The sequence below is a fragment of the Pristiophorus japonicus genome, chromosome 17, assembly GCF_044704955.1.
Source record: "Pristiophorus japonicus isolate sPriJap1 chromosome 17, sPriJap1.hap1, whole genome shotgun sequence".
In the NCBI taxonomy this organism is placed as follows: domain Eukaryota; kingdom Metazoa; phylum Chordata; class Chondrichthyes; family Pristiophoridae; genus Pristiophorus; species Pristiophorus japonicus.
In genome coordinates this window covers 101,924,777-101,944,516 of record NC_091993.1, presented here as the reverse complement: position 1 = coordinate 101,944,516, position 19,740 = coordinate 101,924,777, and the positions used below count along the sequence as shown (strand labels likewise).

The following is a 19,740-nucleotide window of genomic DNA, read 5'->3' as shown; positions in this document are numbered from 1 at the left end:
ACTCACCTTTTTACTCCTTATCAAATTGTTGGTTATTACAACAGTGACTACACTCCAAACGTATTTCATTGACAGTAAAGCGCTTTGAGACGCAGATGGTCAGGAAAGGTGCTAGATAAATGCAAGTCTTTCTTTCTTCTTTCTATTTCTGACAAAAGGTCATCGACCCAAAACATTAACTCTGTTTCACTCTCCACAGATGCCTGATCAGCTGAGTATGCCCAGAATTGTGTGTTTTTATTTATAATTGTTGATTATTTATGCTTGAAATAAACTACTGATCAGCTAATGTTATTTCTCTTATTTTCTGATCATCTATAGGGGTGGTAAGAGTTTAAAAGAATTTTTGACAAATATTTAGGTTAGTCTAGACTGTGTCTGGCCAGCAATGCTATTCATGCAATGGCTTTTAATTCTATTATTGCTGCTGAGTGATACCGTTGTGTACAACGGGCAAATCGCGTTGGCATGAGTACGCCCAATATAAGCAGTGAGGACTGTAATTACAAAACCAAGTGAACTTACAACTACAGGCGCTTTATTAGCATTATTTCGGGCAGGCTCACAGTTCCAGTGATTTGACAGGTAGAAAACTTTCATCATTTCTAGCTCGCAGCCACTAACAGATCAATCCAGGGTCAGTGAATGGTTGTGCCTCATGGATATTAGCCCACACTGATGATCCCCTTGGATCACAGTTTGTTTATTCTTCATCTATTATTGGACATTAGTCTAATTTAGATTGATGAGACGCTGGAACAGGGATTCCAAGTTAAAAAAAAACACACTGTTTGTTTGTACTGCTACCAAACACAAAGGGAAAATTTCATTCTCCAGCACTGTTAAAACCTTGCCCAGTGTCAAAGATTAATTGTGTTAACACTCAGATTATCAAATGGGAGTTGCAATTAATCTCTTTCTTTTTATCCCTTGAAGGACTTTCTCGTTACGTTAAATGGCAAAAACAATAAGCGTGACAATCCATAGACTGCACACTGGCATAAGGAAAAGCAGGTGCTGAGGCTGGTTCGTGGCTAATGTCATGCAATAGAGAGAGCTTTTGACTACCTCATTCTTAGAGCATTATAAGATATCATTAATCAAAATCAGGACTAGAATGAAGCTACTGTAACAATTTAAACATTATAATGTTCTGGATTTTCTTCAAAAAGCATTAGAAACTCCACCTCATTATATACTGGAAAGAAGTTATGAACTCTTTTCTGCAGCAACTTAACTGAATCAGACAATTCTCTGAAAATAATAGAAACTCCTAAAAATAAATGACTTGGGAATGAAAGTGTTGAGATTTCAGATAATATTCACTTCATTTTTACAGTCTACAATGAAAATGTGTTAACTTAAGTCAGTTTACAAGCATATTCTTTTGATTCCAATATAAATGGTGCATCAACATATAGATTGGATATTACATAAGGTGTTATTTACTCTGAAGGAAAAAAAATCTATATTTGTATATTTAAATTGATCGTAAAAGCTCATTACTGTTTCCACTATATTCCCTATAATGACAAAATCAATCCATGGCATGATGAATTGACAACTGAGGAAATCGACAATAGTAAATTTCCTGATTAACTTGTTAAATTCCAAAAGAATTAAATGTTTTCATCATGTATAATCATTCTGATAGTAAATTATCACAATGCTGATTTCATATTTCACACAAGACAATTTCAGAAAAAAGTTAGTACCTGGTCAAAGAAAGGATTTCCAATGTTTCAAAATGAATACGAATTGATCAATTCGATCAAATGTTCATAATGGTACCAGTACATTTATCAGAATGAGGGCAGTAGAAATTCCTGCTGTTGTGCACTTACTTGTCATGTGCAGGGAAGGTCTGAAGTTGGGTACTGGTGAGTCGGGAGAACACGTTCCTGTCATTACGAGCTCGGGTTGGAGGGGAGGAAGGAGGAGTTATATTAATCTCAGAGGTCCTCCAATCAGACCTGCAAGGAACAACCGATTTAGTCAGAGACAAAATAATCATTCAGTACACAGTTATTAAACTATATATAGCAAGACTATTTATTCCTTCTTTCATTGTATTCAACTTCCAGCATCTTTTTTTTTCCAATAATGAGGATGAGGCAGTAAATTGCTCAACTCTAAACAAATGAAAAGAGCTCAGGAAGAAAGACCAATTCAGTTTAGTTGTATTTTGTGCAAATTAGAAATTCATTGACTGCTGAGTATAATGATCAGAATCATATGAGCTTAGATTTTCCAATCGTAACACTGATGATAACACCTTAAAATGAAAGGGTTACTGTGGACATTATGATATGAATACCTAGGCCTTGGTATCTGGAAATTAGTGAGTAGGGCTAAGAATTTAGCACTTTTACATTCATTACAAATTGCAATGAATCCAAAATGAGAGCGAAAACCTATGTTATGTTACTGCTTCTCAACAGGTTTTCCACTGAAACTGGTTGCGAGGTAAGGCACTCCACCTAATGGTACAGAAGAGAACTACTGAAAACTGATGGAGTTAATTGGTAGATTGGGGTGTAACACTATTCAACAACTATCTCCAGCAAATGTGTTTACAAACATCATCATCATCATAGGCAGTCCCTCAGGATCGAGGAAGACTTGCTTTCACTCTTAGCATGAGTTCTTAGGTGGCTGTACAGTCCAGTACGAGAACCAGTTTCTTTCACAGGTGGGACAGATAGTTGCTGAGGGAAAGGGTGGGCAGGGAGCCTGGTTTCTTGCACGCTCCTTTCGCTGCCTGTGCTTGATTTCTGCATGCTCTCGGCGACGATACTCGAGGAGGTCAGTGCCCTCCCGAATGCACTTCCTCCACTTAGGGCGGTCTATGGCCAAGGACTCCCAGGTGTCAGTGGGGATGTCGCATTTTATCAGGGAGGCTTTGAGGGTGTCCTTGTAACACTTCCTCTGCCCGCCTTTGGCTCGTATGCCATGGACGAGTTCCGAGTACAAACAACTGGAGCATTGGTTCACTTCCTACTGACATCACAACTGTAGTGTAAATGTAGCCCGAATCTGATGTATGTGGCTGACCTGATAGGAAGTGGAATGAGAAGCCCTGGAGGATGTAGTTTCACTCTGCTTTTGAGCCAATTTGCGGCTCGACACCCAATTTACACTCCATTACCTGGAATCTCCACAGGGTGTCTCCTGAACTCCTGCCATAACTTTGACAGAAACCCTGCAGAAATTACATAAACGTCCGTTTCTGTCGATTCTGTAGGGTTTCTGCCAAAGTTACGATGGGAGATCGGCAATATTAAATCTGTAGTGTGATTGCATTGTTAAACTACAGCTGGTTAAGAGGAATCAATTATAATAAACATACAAACTCTCGGAATTATTGCACTGATTATATTATAATATCCAGTGAAATATGAACAACTCATACTTCTGTTGCTTGTGAAATAATGAATGCTTGTCATTTAGATTTACAGTGGTCAAAAAAGACATCCTGCCAACATTTTTATTAGAGGCAGGAGGTCTCTGGGTCTACTAAAAATATATACATTGTTTTTAACACTGTGATATATCATGGAACAAGCAGATTGTAGTGGTATATAACATGTCATTTCCTAAGATAACTAGGCCCTTGGGAGTCATAATTCCCACCAGTAATCTGATTCTCCAAACATCCTGACTATTAATGTTTTAGGATGTTATCTGAAATCCACTGGAGTAGAACTACAGAACCAGTGGGAACCTGTTCAATCCGCGCCGTCTCCGGGCCAGGTCCAAGACCAGCCCAAACTCCGTCATCGAGCTACAGTATGCGGACGATGCTTGCGTCTGCGCAAATACAGAGGCTGAACTCCAGGACATAGTCGACGTATTTACGGAGGCATACGAAAGCATGGGCCTTACACTAAATATCCGTAAGACAAAGGTCCTCCACCAGTCTGTCCTCGCCACACAGCACTGCCCCCCAGTCATCAAGACCCACGGCGCAGCCCCGGACACCGTGAACCGCTTCCTATATCTCAGGAGCTTCCTATCAACAAGAACAGTCATCGACGATGAAATCCAACACCACCTCCAGTGCAGCTTTCGGCCGCCTGAGGAAAAGAGTGTTTGAAGACGAGGCCCTCAAAACTGCCACCAAGCTCATGGTCTACACGACTGTAGTAATACCCATTTCTGTATGGCTCAGAAACATGGATCACGTACAGTAGACACCTCAAGTCGCTAGAACAATATCAACGATGTCTCCGCAAGATCCTACAAATCCCCTGGGAGGACAGATGCACCAACATTAGCGTCCTCGTCCAGGTTAACATCCCCAGCATTGAAGCACTGACCACACTTGATCAGCTTCACTGGGCAGGCCACATAGTTTGCATGTCAGACACGAGAATCCCAAAGCAAGCGCTCTACTCGGAGCTCCTTCACGGCAAATGAGCCAAAGGTGGGCAGCAGAATTGTTACAAGGACACCCTCAAAGCCTCCCTGATAAAGTGCGATATCCCCACTAACAACTGGGAGTCCCTGGCCAAAGACTGCCCTAAGTGGAGGAAGTACATCCGGGAGGGTGCTGAGCACCTCGAGTCTCATCGCCGAGAGCATGCAGAAATCAAGCGCAGACAGTGGAAAGACCGTGCGGCAAACCTGTCCCACCCTCCCTTTCCCTCAACGACTGTGACAGGGACTATGGTTCTCGTATTGGACTGCTCAGCCACCTAAGAACTCATTTTAAGAGTGGAAGCAAGTCTTTCTCGATTCCGAGGGACTGCCTATGATATGATGATATCTGAAACCATGAAAAAGACCAAAATCCCTCACAAGAGGTGGACTTGTACTCTAAAGTAGAGCATCCAACTGAAAACATGGGAACTTGCAACATAACTAGTGATAGCAATTGAATCCTGTGCTGGCAACTACTTAAAACCTTTAATGAATTCTTGAGTTGCCAACCTCTGCCTGATCAGGATCTCCCAGTTTCAAATGCAAGGCCAAAGTACGAGAATAATGTAACAGAATGATCATAAACATTTGCTTCAAAGTGCAGAAATAGCTGTGTATTCACACATAGCTCACTATTGCAGTAAGACTTCACTATTGCATCGTCCTATCCGCTTGTACTTTGAGCTAATTTCAGTCTGACACATTAGTTATTGACACACACTCTTATCAAGCTCACCATGGTGTGTCTGGGGCTGTACTTGTGTTCAGATAACACGAGTATCAGACATTAAAGTGACTTTACTCGAATTACACTTGCATTAGATTAACTTTTATGATCAAGTTTTAATGAAAGTAGAAGTGCCTTTATTTCGAGTAGCAATACTTTCAATCATAAATTGTTATGTGGGCATGCTGCTTTGTCTTATATTAACCTAGATTTGTCAGTGGAGATCTGTACTTTCTCATAGGACTTTCTCCTCGAGAGTGGTGATGTATCTTGCAGCTTCTTAGCAGATTGCCTGGGACTGTGGAAAAAAGAAAGATTATTAGAAAGTTATCAATAGACCTTTGACACACATATTGATCTTCTCAAGATTTATTTCAATATTGGTCAATTTCCCATGGTATTACACATGGGAAGTCAGGATCAAGTATAGTCTCAGGTGAAGCAGGGTTAGAAGACTGGGAGAATTAGACCAGGGCAGGGAAATTTATTTCAGCTCCCATCATAGAAGTGTTCTAGATAGGATGTGCGCATAAGCATCAGAACTTTTATATATCAAAAACCTGCAGTGTACAATATTTCCGGTAACATAGTTTATTAAACAGATAAAATGGTTTGGAAATTGCAGTTGGAGGCTCGCTGCCCGCTTACACCTCCGAACAACAAGAAAACTCCGTACAAAAGCAAAATATTGCGGATGCTGGAATCTGGAATAAAAACAGAAAATGCTGGAAATCTCAGTGGGTCAGGCAGCATCTGTGGAGAGGAAGCAGAGTTAACGTTTCTGGTCGATGAGTCTTCGTCAGAACTGGAGAGTGTTTGGAAAGAAGACATTCTTAACAAGCACTGAAAGGGGGAGGGGAACAAAGAACAAAGGGAAGGTCTGTGATAGGTTGGAAGGCAGGAGAGATGAGAGACAAAAGAGATGATGGCCTAAATTCAAATGGTAATGCTAGGAGTTCAAAAAACATTAGTCAAGATAGGGTGTGAATGGTGGGATAATGACCAACTGCCCTTAGAGACAAGGAGAAAAAAAGAAACAGGTTCTGGGGGGGTGGGGGGGGCGGGGGGGCTGGGAGGGAGCCAAAGATTGGCAGCCGTTACACTCTGAAATTGTTGAACTCGATGTTGAGCCCAGAAGGCTGTAAAATGCCTAAAATGAAAGATGAGGTGCTGTTCTTCGAGCTTGCGTTGACCTTCACTGGAACAGTATAGGAGGCCGAGGACGGAGAGGTCAGAGTGGGAATGGAGCGGAGAATTAAAGTGACAGGAGACTGGAAGCTCGGGGTCACAATTGCGGACTGAATCAAGGTGCTCCGCAAAGCGGTCACCCAATCTACACTTGGTCTCCCCGATATAGAGACCACATCGTGAGCAGCGAATACAGTATACTAAATTGAAATAAGTACAAGTAAATTGCTGTTTCACCTGGAAGGCGTGTTTGGGGCCCTGGACAGTGGGAAGGGAGGAGGTAAAAGGGCAGGTGTTGCATCTCCTGCGCTTGCACGGGAAGGTGCCGTGGGAAGGGGAGGGGGTGCTGGAGGTGACTGCGGAATGGACCAGGGTGTCGCGGAGGGTGCGGTCCCTTCGGAATGCTGAGCGGGGAGGGGAGGGGAAGATGTGATTGGTGATGGGATCACGCTGGAGGGGTGGCCTCCTGGGGTCGGTCAGCCTCCAGTACTTCGCGGGGGTTTTGGGGGCAGGCTTTGCAGCGGTTATGAGCAGCACCGCCTGGAAGAGCTGCGCCAGTGTGCAACGCCCCTGGTTGCGACACCGGCCTGCTTTTTGAGTCCCACCCGACCCGTACGCCCTGCAGTGACCGCCTGCAAATACGGGCGGTCCAACCTATACCGACTGCACAGAGGTAAGTAATGCTGTCCCTAAGGTAAGTGTGATCGTTTTTTCTTTTAAGATTTTTTGTGATTTATATTGTTGTGGCGTGGGCTATGTATTGGGAATGTTTTTGCCTTTTTTTTTTCAGGTTTTTTTTTTCTCCCAGGCTTCTCTCAGTGCGCTCCCAGCCTGGCTCTTTAGCTCGGGATTTTCCCATGCTAACGCTCTACGAGAGGTGTACAACACCTCCCTTAGCACTCTGTCCCAGACTTGGGGCCCAGCTGACCAATTTTGATGACTGAGACGCAAACTATTCCCTGGCGCAAACTTTACCGCCCCGCCGCCATTACCGCCCCGAAATCATGAAAACCGAAATTCCACGCCCAAGGCTCGCATCCCTTCTTGGGCTTCGTTACACATCACTCTGCTCAAGGCGGCAGGATTTCGTTCACATTCCTAACATGGTCACGGCAGCTGTCCGTTAAAATGTAGGAGCGCGCAAATCAGGTCTCTCCCTGCAATTTTTTTAAATCGCTGTGTAAGAACTGGATACACAAACCCCGCTGTACCACTTTGTGGCCAACAGGCAGCTCTAGGGGCCCAGGACAATTCAAATTAATTGTTGCTTCCAAATAAATAGAGCAGTTATAAATGGATTTACGAAGTGATCTCAGTGGGCCAGTAAACTGAACATGTTGAAACATGCCAGGCTGAGATCACATGCACAATGTCATTTTCAGTGTTATAGTGGTTAGCAGCAACAGTCTGTAGTTGAAGTGGCAAGACTCATGGTCAATGCCTTTAAAAAAATGGTTTGTGCAGTAATGTTCTGATGGTCTACACTTGGACGGGATCCTGTGGCAACTTTGAAATAAGTTGCAAAAACGTTTTAGCATCTCAGTTGCATATTTTATTGAAAAAGACTTGTGCTGGGCAAATATGCAAAATTTACCAGTTTGTACCAAAACAACTGACTCTGCTTGGCTTATTTCCATTTTCCGTAACTTAAACAGTTAGCAGGTAACGTTTCCCCAAACTCAACCAGGTTAGAGCCTGTAGCTGTGGGACTTTGCCCGTTATTTTAAAATAAAATGTGGCACACAACTCTCCACTGCAAGATAAGACTTACAAAGTGTTTCCAGATCTAGGTTGGAGAGCAATGAATTCCTTGTCCTTTGGAAACCGTGAAAGGGCTTCCATTGTCTTGATGCCATTCTCTTTTATGTCAGCTGACCTTAGTAGTCCTGGAGTGGACAGATCCAGTGCGGAGCCATAACCGTCCCGATAGTGCAACTCCGTCCTTTGCTCAGTCTATAAATTAAAAATCAAAATCATAATGCCACAGCAAGAGTCAAAACTGTTAGTTTAGGAATACAAATCAGTTGTACAGGTACAGCGTCGAAAATACGGAGTTCCGGAATCCGGACCCGCCGTCACCCTCCCCCGCCCCTGGACTCCCCTGCCTCAGGTCGCCGGTGACTCCCCAGGCCTCGCCATCCGCCAGACTTGCCGCTCCTTCCCTTGCCCCACCCAACCCCATTACCTCGGCCTGCCATGGCTTCCCTCTCTCCACCACCCCCCCCCCCGCCACATTATCTCGGTCCACCATTCCTTACCTTGCGTGTCTCTCCTCCCTCCCCTCTCCTCCCTCCCACCACCCCCCTTCCCCCTCTCTCCCTCCCCTTCGCCCCCTCCACCTCCCTCCCTCCTTCCCCTTCCCCCCCTCCCTTTCCGCCGCCCTTCCCCTCCTCCCTCCCTCCCCTTCCCCCCTCCCCTTTCGCCCAACCCTTCCCCCCCGCCCCTTTCCTTTCACCCCCCTTCCCCTTCGCCCCCCCCCTTCCCCTTCCCCATCCCTCCCCTTCGGCCCCCCCTTCCCCTTCCCCATCCCTCCCCTTCCGCCCCCCCTTCCCCTTCCCTCCCCTTCCGCCCCCCCTTCCCCTTCCCCCCTCCCCTTCCCTTCCCCTTCCTTCCCCCCTCCCCTTCCCTTCCCCCTCCCTCACAATCCCTCCCCCCCTTCCCACTCCCTCCCCTCCCTCCCCCACTCCCTTCCCCCTCCCCCCCACTCCCTCCCCCCTCCCCCCCCACTCCCTCCCTCCCTTCCCCCTCCCCCCCACTCCCTCCCCCCCACTCCCTCCCTCCCTTCCCCCTCCCCCCCACTCCCTCCCTCCCTGCCCCCTCCCCCCCCACTCCCTCCCTCCCTGCCCCCTCCCCCCCCACTCCCTCCCTCCCTGCCCCCTCCCCCCCCACTCCCTCCCTCCCTTCCCCCTCCCCCCCTCCCTCCCTTCCCCCTCCCCCCCCACTCCCTCCCTCCCTTCCCCCCCACTCCCTCCCTTCCTCCCTCTCACCCCCCACTCCCTCCCTTCCTTCCCCCTCCCCCCCCCACTCCCTCCCTCCCTCCCTCTCCCCCCCCCCACTCCCTCTCCCCCCCCCCCACTCCCTCCCTCCCTCTCCCCCCCCACTCCCTCCCTCCCTCTCCCCCCCCCCACTCCCTCCCTCCCCACCCCTTCCCCCTCCGCCTTCCTCCCTTCCCCCTCCCCCCACTCCCTCCCTCCCTCACTCCCCCCCTCCCCTCCCCCCCACTCTCTCCCTCCCTTCCCCCTCCCACCCAACTCCCTCCCCTCCCCACTCCCTCCCCCTTCCCCCCCTCCCTTTCCCCCTCGCTCCCCCCCACCTCCCCCTTTCCCCCCCTTCTCCCCCCCCACCCTCCCCCTTTCCCCCCCTTCCCTTCTCCCTCTCTCCCCCCCCTCCCCCCTTCACTTCCCCCTCCCCTCCCCCCCTTCACTTCCCCCTCCCCCCCTTCACTTCCCCCTCCCCTCCCCACTCCCTCCCTCCCCCCCCCCCCTTCACTTCCCCCTCCCCCACCCCCCCACTCTCTCCCCTCCCCTTCCCCCCTTTACCTCGGCATTTCTGGACTCGGAATGTCAGAAAGACGTTCCGAAATCCAGAAAAACCCAAAATCCGGAGAAGCCTCGGTCCCGAGGCTTCCGCATTTTCGACGCTGTACCTATAGTAACAACATAGTACCAGTGCAAGGTCCAGTCACAACCTCAGCTATGCAGAAACTGTTGATGCAAGATTTAAGAAACACACTGCAGTCATTTCCACTCTGGAGACAATTTTTTTTTAAACTTGTCGATATTTTTTAAATGTAAAAAGTGAGTCAGTCAACCTATTTGTGGTCAGTTAGCAGCAATGTTGTATTTTTTGTGCATGCATTTTAAGTGGAATGGTTGCTAGGAAGAGTAGGTGCAGATGTAACATACATACATCCATTAAAAAATAAACTGGCATCACAGTCAGAGTTCCCAAACGAGCAAGAAAAAGTTGAAACAGTAATTCTTAGTTTTGGGTCAACAATCACCACCGAGTAAAAAGCACTTTTGAAATGTTACAAGTTATTAAAAACATGACACCTGGATAACCTATTGGAAAATGGCACACTCATGGATAATGCTGGTACAGTACATTTTAATGTTATTCAAAGCTGGGGTACACGAAACACAATACCTGCTGGCATTAAAAATAGACTGAGGGAGTAATTTATCTCTAAGAACAGAGTATAGATCTAGCACATCTGTGAGAAACAAAAGTCATACCTTTATTCTAAAATCTCCCTGGCTTAGGGAATGCTTTGTGTAAGAACTGGATGTTAAACTGGAAAGAGAAAACATAAAACATTAATTAGAATAAACTTTGAAATGTACAGATTCATCACAGTTTCCTGCACTACCACAGTAACTATACTTCAAAAGTACTTCATTGGCTGTAAAGCACTTTGGGATGTCCTGAGGTCGTGCAAGGTGATATATAAATGCAAGTCTTTGTCAGATGTCAGATAAATGGGCAGGTTGATCATGTGCAAACCTTCAAACTCAATCTATTATTTTCAATTTGGAAAGCATATCTTAGTTATACGTCAATAATTGCCACATAAAAATTACATATATTTTAAAAAATTGAAATACATGTAGCATAAAAAGAACTGATTTTGCTGCTGATAGATGATTCATAGGGAACCACCCCTTGGCTGGCTTTCTACTGCAGTCTTAAAAACATCTGGCAAGACTTATATCAGTGATTTTTTTCGGCTGCTATCAGTTCACTGTGGGCTCTCTTGGCCCAAAAAGTATCATTTGTTTTTAATACAAATAGTAGCGGCAATATACAACAGGCCTCCGGTGTGTAGTTGAGAGATTAATGCAGTTATTTTGGTGGGGTTAAGACTAGCTTCTGACCAGGTATGTCCCATGACAGCAGAATGAGCAATCAAGGGCTAAAATCAGCAATGGGTCTGCCCCTCTTGGAGCCCTAGCAGCAGCTTCTCATCATTGGCACTGGACACAGGGACAATATAGGAGGCTGTTAGAAACACCTCATTGCTGCAGCCAGATAAGAAAACATGGTATTGTTGATATTAAAACCACTTTTCAGCTACGAGCAACATTAAAATATAACCCAATACTGTTAGAAAGCAATGGAAACTGAGTTGCAAGCAAAAAGATATTGTCCGAATTCAGGACAAAGTAGCCCGCTTGATTGGCACTCCATCCATGACCTTAAACATTCACTCCCTCCACCACTGGTGCACCGTGGCTGCAGTGCGTACCATCTACAAGATGCACTGCAACAACTCGTCAAGGGTTCTTCGGCAGCACCTCCCAAACCCGCAACCTCTACCGCCTCAACATCATCATAGGCAGTCCCTCGGAGTCGAGGATGACTTGCTTCCACTCTAAAAGTGAGTTCTCAGGTGACTGAAGAGTCCAATGTGGGACCTCAAGTCTCTGTCACAGGTAGGGCAGACAATGGTTGAAGGAAAGGGTGGGTGGGGAGCCTGGGTTGACACACTCTCCTTCCACTATCCACGCTTGGTTTCTGCTTGTTCTCGGCGATGGGACTCGAGGTGCTCAACGCCCTCCCGGATGCGCTTTTCCATTTTGGGCGGTCGTGAGCCAGGGATTCCCAGGAGGCTTTGAGAGTGTCCTTGAATCGTTTCCTCTGCCCACCTCGGGCTCACTTGCCGTGTGGAAGCGCAGAGTAGGGTCTGCATTGGGAGTCTCGTGTCGGGCATGTGGACGATGTGGCCCGCCCAACGGAACTGATCGAGCGTGGATGCTGGGGATGTTGACCTGAGCGAGAACACTGATTTTGGTGCGTCTATCCTGCCAAAGGATTTGCAGGATCTTGCGGAGGCAGTTTTGAGGTGTCTGATGTATATAGTCCACGTCTCTGAGCCACAGACCATAAGCTTAGTGCCGGATTTGAGGTCCTGGTCTTCAAAGACTTTCTTCCTCAGGCGACCGAAGACTGCACTGGCACACTGAAGGCAGTGTTGGACCTCGTCGTCAATGTCTACTCTTGCTGACCATCGGCTCCCGCGGTATGGAAAATGGTCCACGTTGGCCAAGGCCTCGTCGTGGATTTTGATAATCGGGGGGCAGTGCTGTTTGACGGGATCAGGCTGGTAGAAGACCTTTGTCTTACGGATGTTTAGCGTAAGGCCCATGCTCTCGTACGCCTCAGTGAAGGTGTTGACGATGGCCTCCGAATATGCGCAGATGCAGAACTCTAGCTCAATGACCGAGGATAGGACGACCTTGGATGCGGTGGAAGTTGAACAGATTCACATTTTTTCTATAATTTAGCTCCACTCCAGCGGGGAGCTTGCCAAGAGTGGCCAATAAAGCATTGCAGCAAGGAGATCGAAACGAATGCATTGGTGTGATGACGTAGCCTTGCTTAACCCCAGTCCGGACGTGGATTGAATCTGTGGTGGATCCATTGGTCAGGATCAAGGATTGCATGTCATCATGGAGCAGACAGAGGATGGTGACAAACTTTTAAGGGCAACAGAAACGGAGGAGGACACTCCATAATTCCTCAAGGTTGACAGTGTCAAAGGCCTTTGTGAGGCCAAAGAAGGCCATGTACAAGCGTTGGTGTTGTTCCCTGCATTTCTCTTGTAGTTCTTGCACGGTGAAGATCATGTCCATTGTACCCGAGTGGACGGAATCCGCATTGCAGCTCTAGGTGGAGCTCTTCAGCCACAGGGAGAAGACGACTGAGGAGGATTCTTGCAATGACTTTCCCTGTGGTCGACAGCAGGGAGATTCCTCTGTAGTTACCGCAGTCGGACTTTTTGATGTTCAACCAATATCACGCAGTATTTTTGATGGCGAGTTTCAGGTCTATAATGGGTTTTTCACTCCTGCAACAGGGTTGACATTAGCATTTCAAAGAACTAATGTCATTCTGTAAGTCCATGCTGCAAGATTAGTTACCTGAGCCCACTGCCCATCCCCCATTCATGCCTGTCCTTTGCTTTCACTGGATCTCCACTCAAATTTAGCTCCCGAATTAACGGACTTCTCTGCCGTCGAAACTGGATGAGACCTACTCAGCTGCTGTGACTCCGATATCGTATCAGGGGAGCTTTCAACCCACTCTCAGGTTTGGATTTCATCTTATTCTCTCTCTCTGCCCCCACGTCGAGCTAAATCAGCTTCAAAAACTCTACCGCCTAGAAGGACACACCATCCTGACTTGGAAATATATCGCCATTCCTTCATTGTCGCTGGGTCAAAATCCTGGCACTCCCTCCTTAACAGCACTGTAGGAGCAACTTCACTCCACGGACTGCAGCGGTTCAAGCAGGTGGCTCACCACCACCTTCTCAAACGCAATAAATGCTGGCCTTGCCAGCGAGGCCAACATCCCAGGAACGAATAAAAAACATGTTCCGAGGACTTTGGCTGCATGGGCATGGAGATCGTGTCTCAGCTTCCGAGGAGTTATGCTAAGTGAGATCCTTCGCATCATCACTATTTTAAATGATTGTCGTAAGAAAATCTCAGACATCATTTCATTAACATTTCAGAATAACTTGTATATTAAAAAAAAATAGCTGAATTTTTACATGGAAGAATCTTAGCCCATCTCCTTTTCTTTCCCCTCCTTCTTGGGAGTAAGGTTCAATGGGCATTGGGTGCTCACGTGTACCTCAGCCAAGGGACCATTCTTCATTTGTGAGCTTAGGTGGAGAATGTCAGCAGACACCTTTGACTAGGGAGTCCAATTCTGTCCAACACAGACACAGACACACACACACAGATTTGTTGGCTAGCAATAAGGACTGGGAATTCTGGACAATTTCTGCACCCCTTCCATCTCACAAGTGCTGAGGTCAATTGTAATATCCATGCTGTCGTCATGGACGAGTTCTAACCTGGGATCTTCCTGACCTGTAGCACAGCTGCTTGGCTGCCTTAATCAATTCATCGGGAGAAGTGAATATACATGTTGAGCTCATAATTTGTACTGAAATATTGTGAATGGCTCCAGTGATTATATTATTATCCATATGTTCAAATTGATCCCTTGATATTCTGCAGTCATTTTCTGGTTTGGTGCGGGGCATCAGTCATAGCAATTTAATGTTAGGATTTCAGTCATTTGCACACTTATAAACACTTTTCAGTAGCTTACCTGCTATCTAACACTGTGCTGCACTGAGATGTTTCCTCATCACTGCTGAGCTCTCCATTTTCTGAAAGTCATAAACGTTAAGACATAAAGAAGAGCTGAGTGCCCAACTTGTCATACTTCAAAGTCTTCCTGTAAGATTGGGTCCCATAATTCACACATTGGGCTAGAATTTCCAAAAAATCCACCACCCAAAATACCACTAGGACTCTCAAATTATCGCCGGCAAAAAATTCCATTAAAAAAAGAAAAGATTCCGCCCCATGAAAAAAAAATGGACCTTGCACCCGGATTCTCGGCGGAAAATGAAATCTTGGGCCGATTACTAAAATTTACACTGAGGCTGTGGGTTGGGCCTCGGAGAAAAAACACAGAAACATTTTTTTCAAAAAACATTAAAAAAAAAAAATCAGAAAAACATTCTCAGGACCCTTTTCACCTTAATCACTCAGAGAATTTTAAAATAATAATTAAAAACCCATGAACTTACCTTTTTTTGCAGAGCTACTTACCTACTGCTGATTCTCGTGGGCGTTTTTTTTTCCCCAACTTACCATTGTTCTGCTTGGTAATAAACAGCATCAGAAATCCTACGGTTCATTGTGCATGTTCGTGAAGCATCAAGCGACAAGATGACAGAAATAAAAATATAAGAGCTATGTTTTAATTTGGGCTAGAATTTCCACTGCATCGCCGCCCAGTCAAAAACTGAGCAATGGCAATCTGTGGACAGTGCACGTCAGCGTTCCACTCCCCAGAAGTACTTTGAAACCACCGGCGGAACTCAGTTGTGGAATTTTTCTCCGACCCGGTTCTTGCCCAAAACGACCAATACCGTCGAGAAACTGGGCGGCGATGCAGTGGAAATTCTAGCCCAAATTAAAGCAAAGCTCTTATATTTTTAGTTCTGTCACCTTGTCGCTTGATGTTTCACGAACATGCACAATGAACTGTAAGATTTCTGATGCTGCTTATTACCAAGCAGAACAATGAAAAATCCACATTTTTCCATATGTATAATGTGAATACACTGAACACTGAAATAAAGTAAGATTTTTGTGTCCTAATTGTGATGAAAAGGTTTGATTTTTTTCAGCCTTGGAAAACTATGGCAACACTGAGTTAAATCCTGGAAATTCGTAATGATATGTAAAATGGTATTGGAATTCTCTGAGAATGCCTACATACATTCACCATTTATATGAAGCTTACTGCAGATATTGATCAATTTTCTGATGCGTCCATTTTAAATTGATGCCTTATGTAAAAAAATTTATTCAGTTTAATGTGTTAATGGTGTAATGTTGAGTATAATGTTACTGTAACTACAGAATATATGAAACTCCAGGCCAGGTCCAAGATCACCCCAACCTCTGTCGTTGAGCTGCCGTATGCGGACGACGCCCGCGCCTGCGCACATTCAGAGGCTGAACTCCAGGATATAGTCAATGTGTTCACTGAGGCATATGAAAGCATGGGCCTTACGCTTAACATCCGTAAGACAATGGTCCACCACCAGCCTGTCACCGCCGCACAGCACTACCCTCCAATCATCAAGATCCACGGCGCGGCCCTGGACAACGTGAACCATTTCCCATATCTCAGGAGCCTCTTATCAACAAAGGCAGACATTAATGCGGAGATTCAACATTGCCTCCAGCATGCCAGTGCAGCCTTTGGCCATCTGAGGAAGAGTGTTTGTAGACGAGGCCCTCAAATCTACCACCAAGCTCATGGTCTACAGGGCTATAGTAATACCCGCCCTCCTGTATGGATCTGAGGCATTGACGATGTATAGAAGGCATCTCAAGTCGCTGGAGATATATCACCAACTATGTCTCTGCAAGATCCTGCAAATCCCCTGGGAATACAGGCGCACCAACATCAATGTCCTCGACCAGGCTAACAGCCCCAGTATTGAAGCACTGACCGCACTCGATCAGCTTCGATGGGCAGGCCACATAGTTCACATGCCAGATACGAGACATCCCTAAGCAAATGCTTTATGCTGAGTTCCTTCATGGTAAACGAGCCAAAGGAGGACAGCGGAAACGTTATAAGGACACCCTCAAAGCCTCCCTGGTAAAGTGCGACATCACCACTGACCCCTGGGAGACCCCGGCCGAAGACCGCCAGAGGTGGAGAAAGTGCATCCGGGAGGGCATTGAGTTCTTCGAGTCTCAACCCAAAGAACAAGAAGAGGCCAAGCGCAGGCAGCGGAAGGAGCGCGCGGCAAACTAGCCCCACCGACCACTTCCTGTCCCACCTGTAACAGGGTCTGTGGCTCTCGTATCGGACTGTTCAGCCATCAAAGAACTCACTTTGGGAGTGGAAGCAAGTCCTTCTCGATTCCGAGGGACTGCCTATGATGATGATGATGATGAATCGTCTCTCCCAGTTCAAACAGTTGCTGTGAAAAATGAATCGAACCCAGTGCAGAAGCATGGAATAAAGGACACAAAACTGAAAACCTTACAGCCTCCATGCTATTTATAAATATTTCATTATAAAATATATAAACCCTAAGGGACATTGTAATCAGCAGAGAGCGCATTACCTTGTGAGACACTTTCAAGCAATGTCTGTAGTTCAGGAATCGATTCAGCTTTTTCTTTCAACATGTTAATCAGCTGAATTGGAACAGAATCGATCACATCTATTTGCTTTAATCGACCTTCCAGCAGCTTAACCTGAGCCTCTTTTTGAGCCACCTGCAAGCCCTGGAAATGAAAACAATTTAAGAGCGTAAGTCAATGTAAAAAAACGCTTAATATTTTTCAATAACTAAATCCATCCCAGATCATTTTAGTAAGGCTTCAAAAGGACTCATTGGGATGACACTCATGTTAGTGCATTGCTAGTCCATTCCTACAACCAAGACCAAGAACAATTTAAATAAAAACTCCAATTTGAATTTTAGCCAGATTTCAGGAACCACAGAACCTTACATTTTGTAATTTTATATTGGTTTCTTCTTATTAGTGTCATTAATGAAAAATAAATAAATTTAAAGACTGAGCTGTCGAGCGAACTAGTAAGCAATGCCACCCCGTGACCCCTGAAATACTGTACAGGGCTGATTCCCCAATTGGGCGCTTGCAGCATGAAGCAGTGCCTATAGGTTGTGCTAGTTGGGAAATCATGGGTCCACTGCCCTAATTTTCTATCCACAATTAAATAGATGGATTAAATAGTAGGCCCACAAATTCCTGGCCAGTCCTCCGTGTAGTGCACTGCTCCACACTGGGATTGCCCAATCAGGGAATCTGCCAACATAGGAACTGCTTGCAATGCAAAGTACTTCTTCCCTGTGTTTAAATTGTTTGTGTTATCAATAATTTCCTAAATGTCAAGAGAAAATATGATTTACTGACAATGCAGTTCTACCTTAGGGAACTAATATTCATAGAACCAATACTCATAAAAAGCCATCAATTAAAACTACATTTTATTTATTTTTCATGAGAATGTTTTTCCTTTTTTTTCCCTCTCGCCATTTTTTTCCTTCACCAATTACAGACATCAATTTGAGCACAGTTGTACAGATGCCTTCCAATGTTTCACCCAAGTGCCCACTATTTGGGGGTGCCCCATTCAATGAAACCTGTATGGAGGCTTTGAAAGGCAAGTTTAAACTTAATCTTTTGGGGCCATAAAAGGGTCACAGTCTAAGGATAAGGGGTAAGCCATATAGGACCGAGGTGAGGAGAAACTTCTTCATCCGGAGAATTGTGAACCTGTGGAATTCTCTACCACAGAAAGTTGTTGAGTCCAGTTCGTTGGATATATTCAAAAGGGAGTTAGATGTGGCCCTTATGGCTAAAGGGATCGGGGTATGGAGAGAAGGCAGGAGTGGGGTACTGAAGTTGCATGATCAGCCATGATCATATTGAATGGTGATGCAGGCTCGAAGGGCTGAATGGCCTGCTCCTGCACCTATTTTCTATGTTTCTAGCAAGGCCCCATCAAATCGCCCTCCCTATCCCTCGACTTGACGGAGTACTGACAGCCAGCTTCTGAGCTGCTCAATCTTTGTCTGCCTGCAGCTAGCCAGCTGCCTGTGTCGGGCGGGCAGATGGCCGGAGGGATGTATATGATGCCTGGTCATTAATGTGGTACGGGCCTTCAACATGCTCCCAGGCAGATGGCCCACATGTCCTGCTAGCTTCACCCTCAGGAGTTAAAGCTCCCCTTTACGGATCAGCAGGGTACTTTACCTGTTGTGTATCTGTCAAGCATGCACCCGCATGTTTCACCACCAGGGAGCGCATCCCCTAAAGTCCCAAGGGATCCCAGCATCCCTTGGGGGCACTGTATATAAGCCGGCCCCCAAGGCCTGTTCCTCGCTCTGGAGTGTCTTAATAAAGACTGAGGTCACTGTTACTTTAACCTCCCTGTGTGCAGTCTCATCTGTGTTAGGAACACAATATTACCCATGGGCATCGTAGATCGAGCCCAATTCTGCCTTCACCCAATAGTACGCACATCCAGCAGGGGTTTGCTGGAAAGTGACCAGAAGCGCGAGTCGTGGCCAATGTGGCACCACGGTCGATTTTATTACCACAACCGTCATTTCGATCAACTAGGTCACCACAGAAAGACTGAACCTGGGACCTTCTTGATCTATACGGCTCAGTTGCTCACTGTAACCCAATGAGCCATTGGGGGAGTCACTATGTGAAGGTTCGATTTACACCTAACATAGTCATGGCAGCCACCAGCCAGACCTCTTCATGGGATCTTGAAAACCCCACACACAGGATTAAATGCTGAAAAGCACGGGATCACCTCACTCCCAAATACTTTGCACAGCGTCATGGAGGCAGCATACCTTCAGGGCATGTATGTGGCTTAATCACAGAACTTTGCTGTTCATTACATGTCACTGTGTGGAAGGTACCAATGCTGCTTCAGTCCTCTAACATCAGCATGAAATGCCTGAAGTACAGGCTGAAGAACAGATCTTACCAGGTGCAGTGCTGGCTGGCATCATAGAAATAAATCAGAGCAAGGGGTGATATTAACGACTGAAACTAGTTAGTTACAATAAAAATATTTCTGTTTTCTAACTATTGGCTAGCTAGCTAACCACTTTCCAGCTCTGAGAAGACAGTTAATCAGTAGTATCTCTATTACACTTATGAAAGGGCACGATGGCGGTGACCCTGCCTCACCTTGTCGATGGACATTTTGAGGAAGTGGTCCAGCAGGTGGCGAGCTTCGGCCAAGGAACACGAACTAATGACAACAGATGTGTCTGTGGAGTTGATCTCATCCTG

The 19,740-nt window shown here is 46.1% G+C and overlaps 1 protein-coding gene across 1 annotated transcript in view; it reads right to left on the bottom strand.

Moving 5' to 3' along the window:
- The window catches only part of kif21b (kinesin family member 21B), a 175,429-nt gene that overhangs the window by 28,544 nt on the left and 127,145 nt on the right, over positions 1–19,740 (bottom strand). Inside the window, exons 21-27 of the mRNA XM_070859421.1 lie at positions 19,636–19,737; positions 17,019–17,181; positions 14,465–14,525; positions 10,576–10,633; positions 8,109–8,290; positions 5,355–5,447; positions 1,845–1,973 (exon numbers count right to left, since the gene is read on the bottom strand). Coding sequence (XP_070715522.1) covers positions 1,845–1,973; positions 5,355–5,447; positions 8,109–8,290; positions 10,576–10,633; positions 14,465–14,525; positions 17,019–17,181; positions 19,636–19,737 — 788 coding nt within the window. The remainder of the gene's footprint in view (positions 1–1,844; positions 1,974–5,354; positions 5,448–8,108; positions 8,291–10,575; positions 10,634–14,464; positions 14,526–17,018; positions 17,182–19,635; positions 19,738–19,740) is intronic.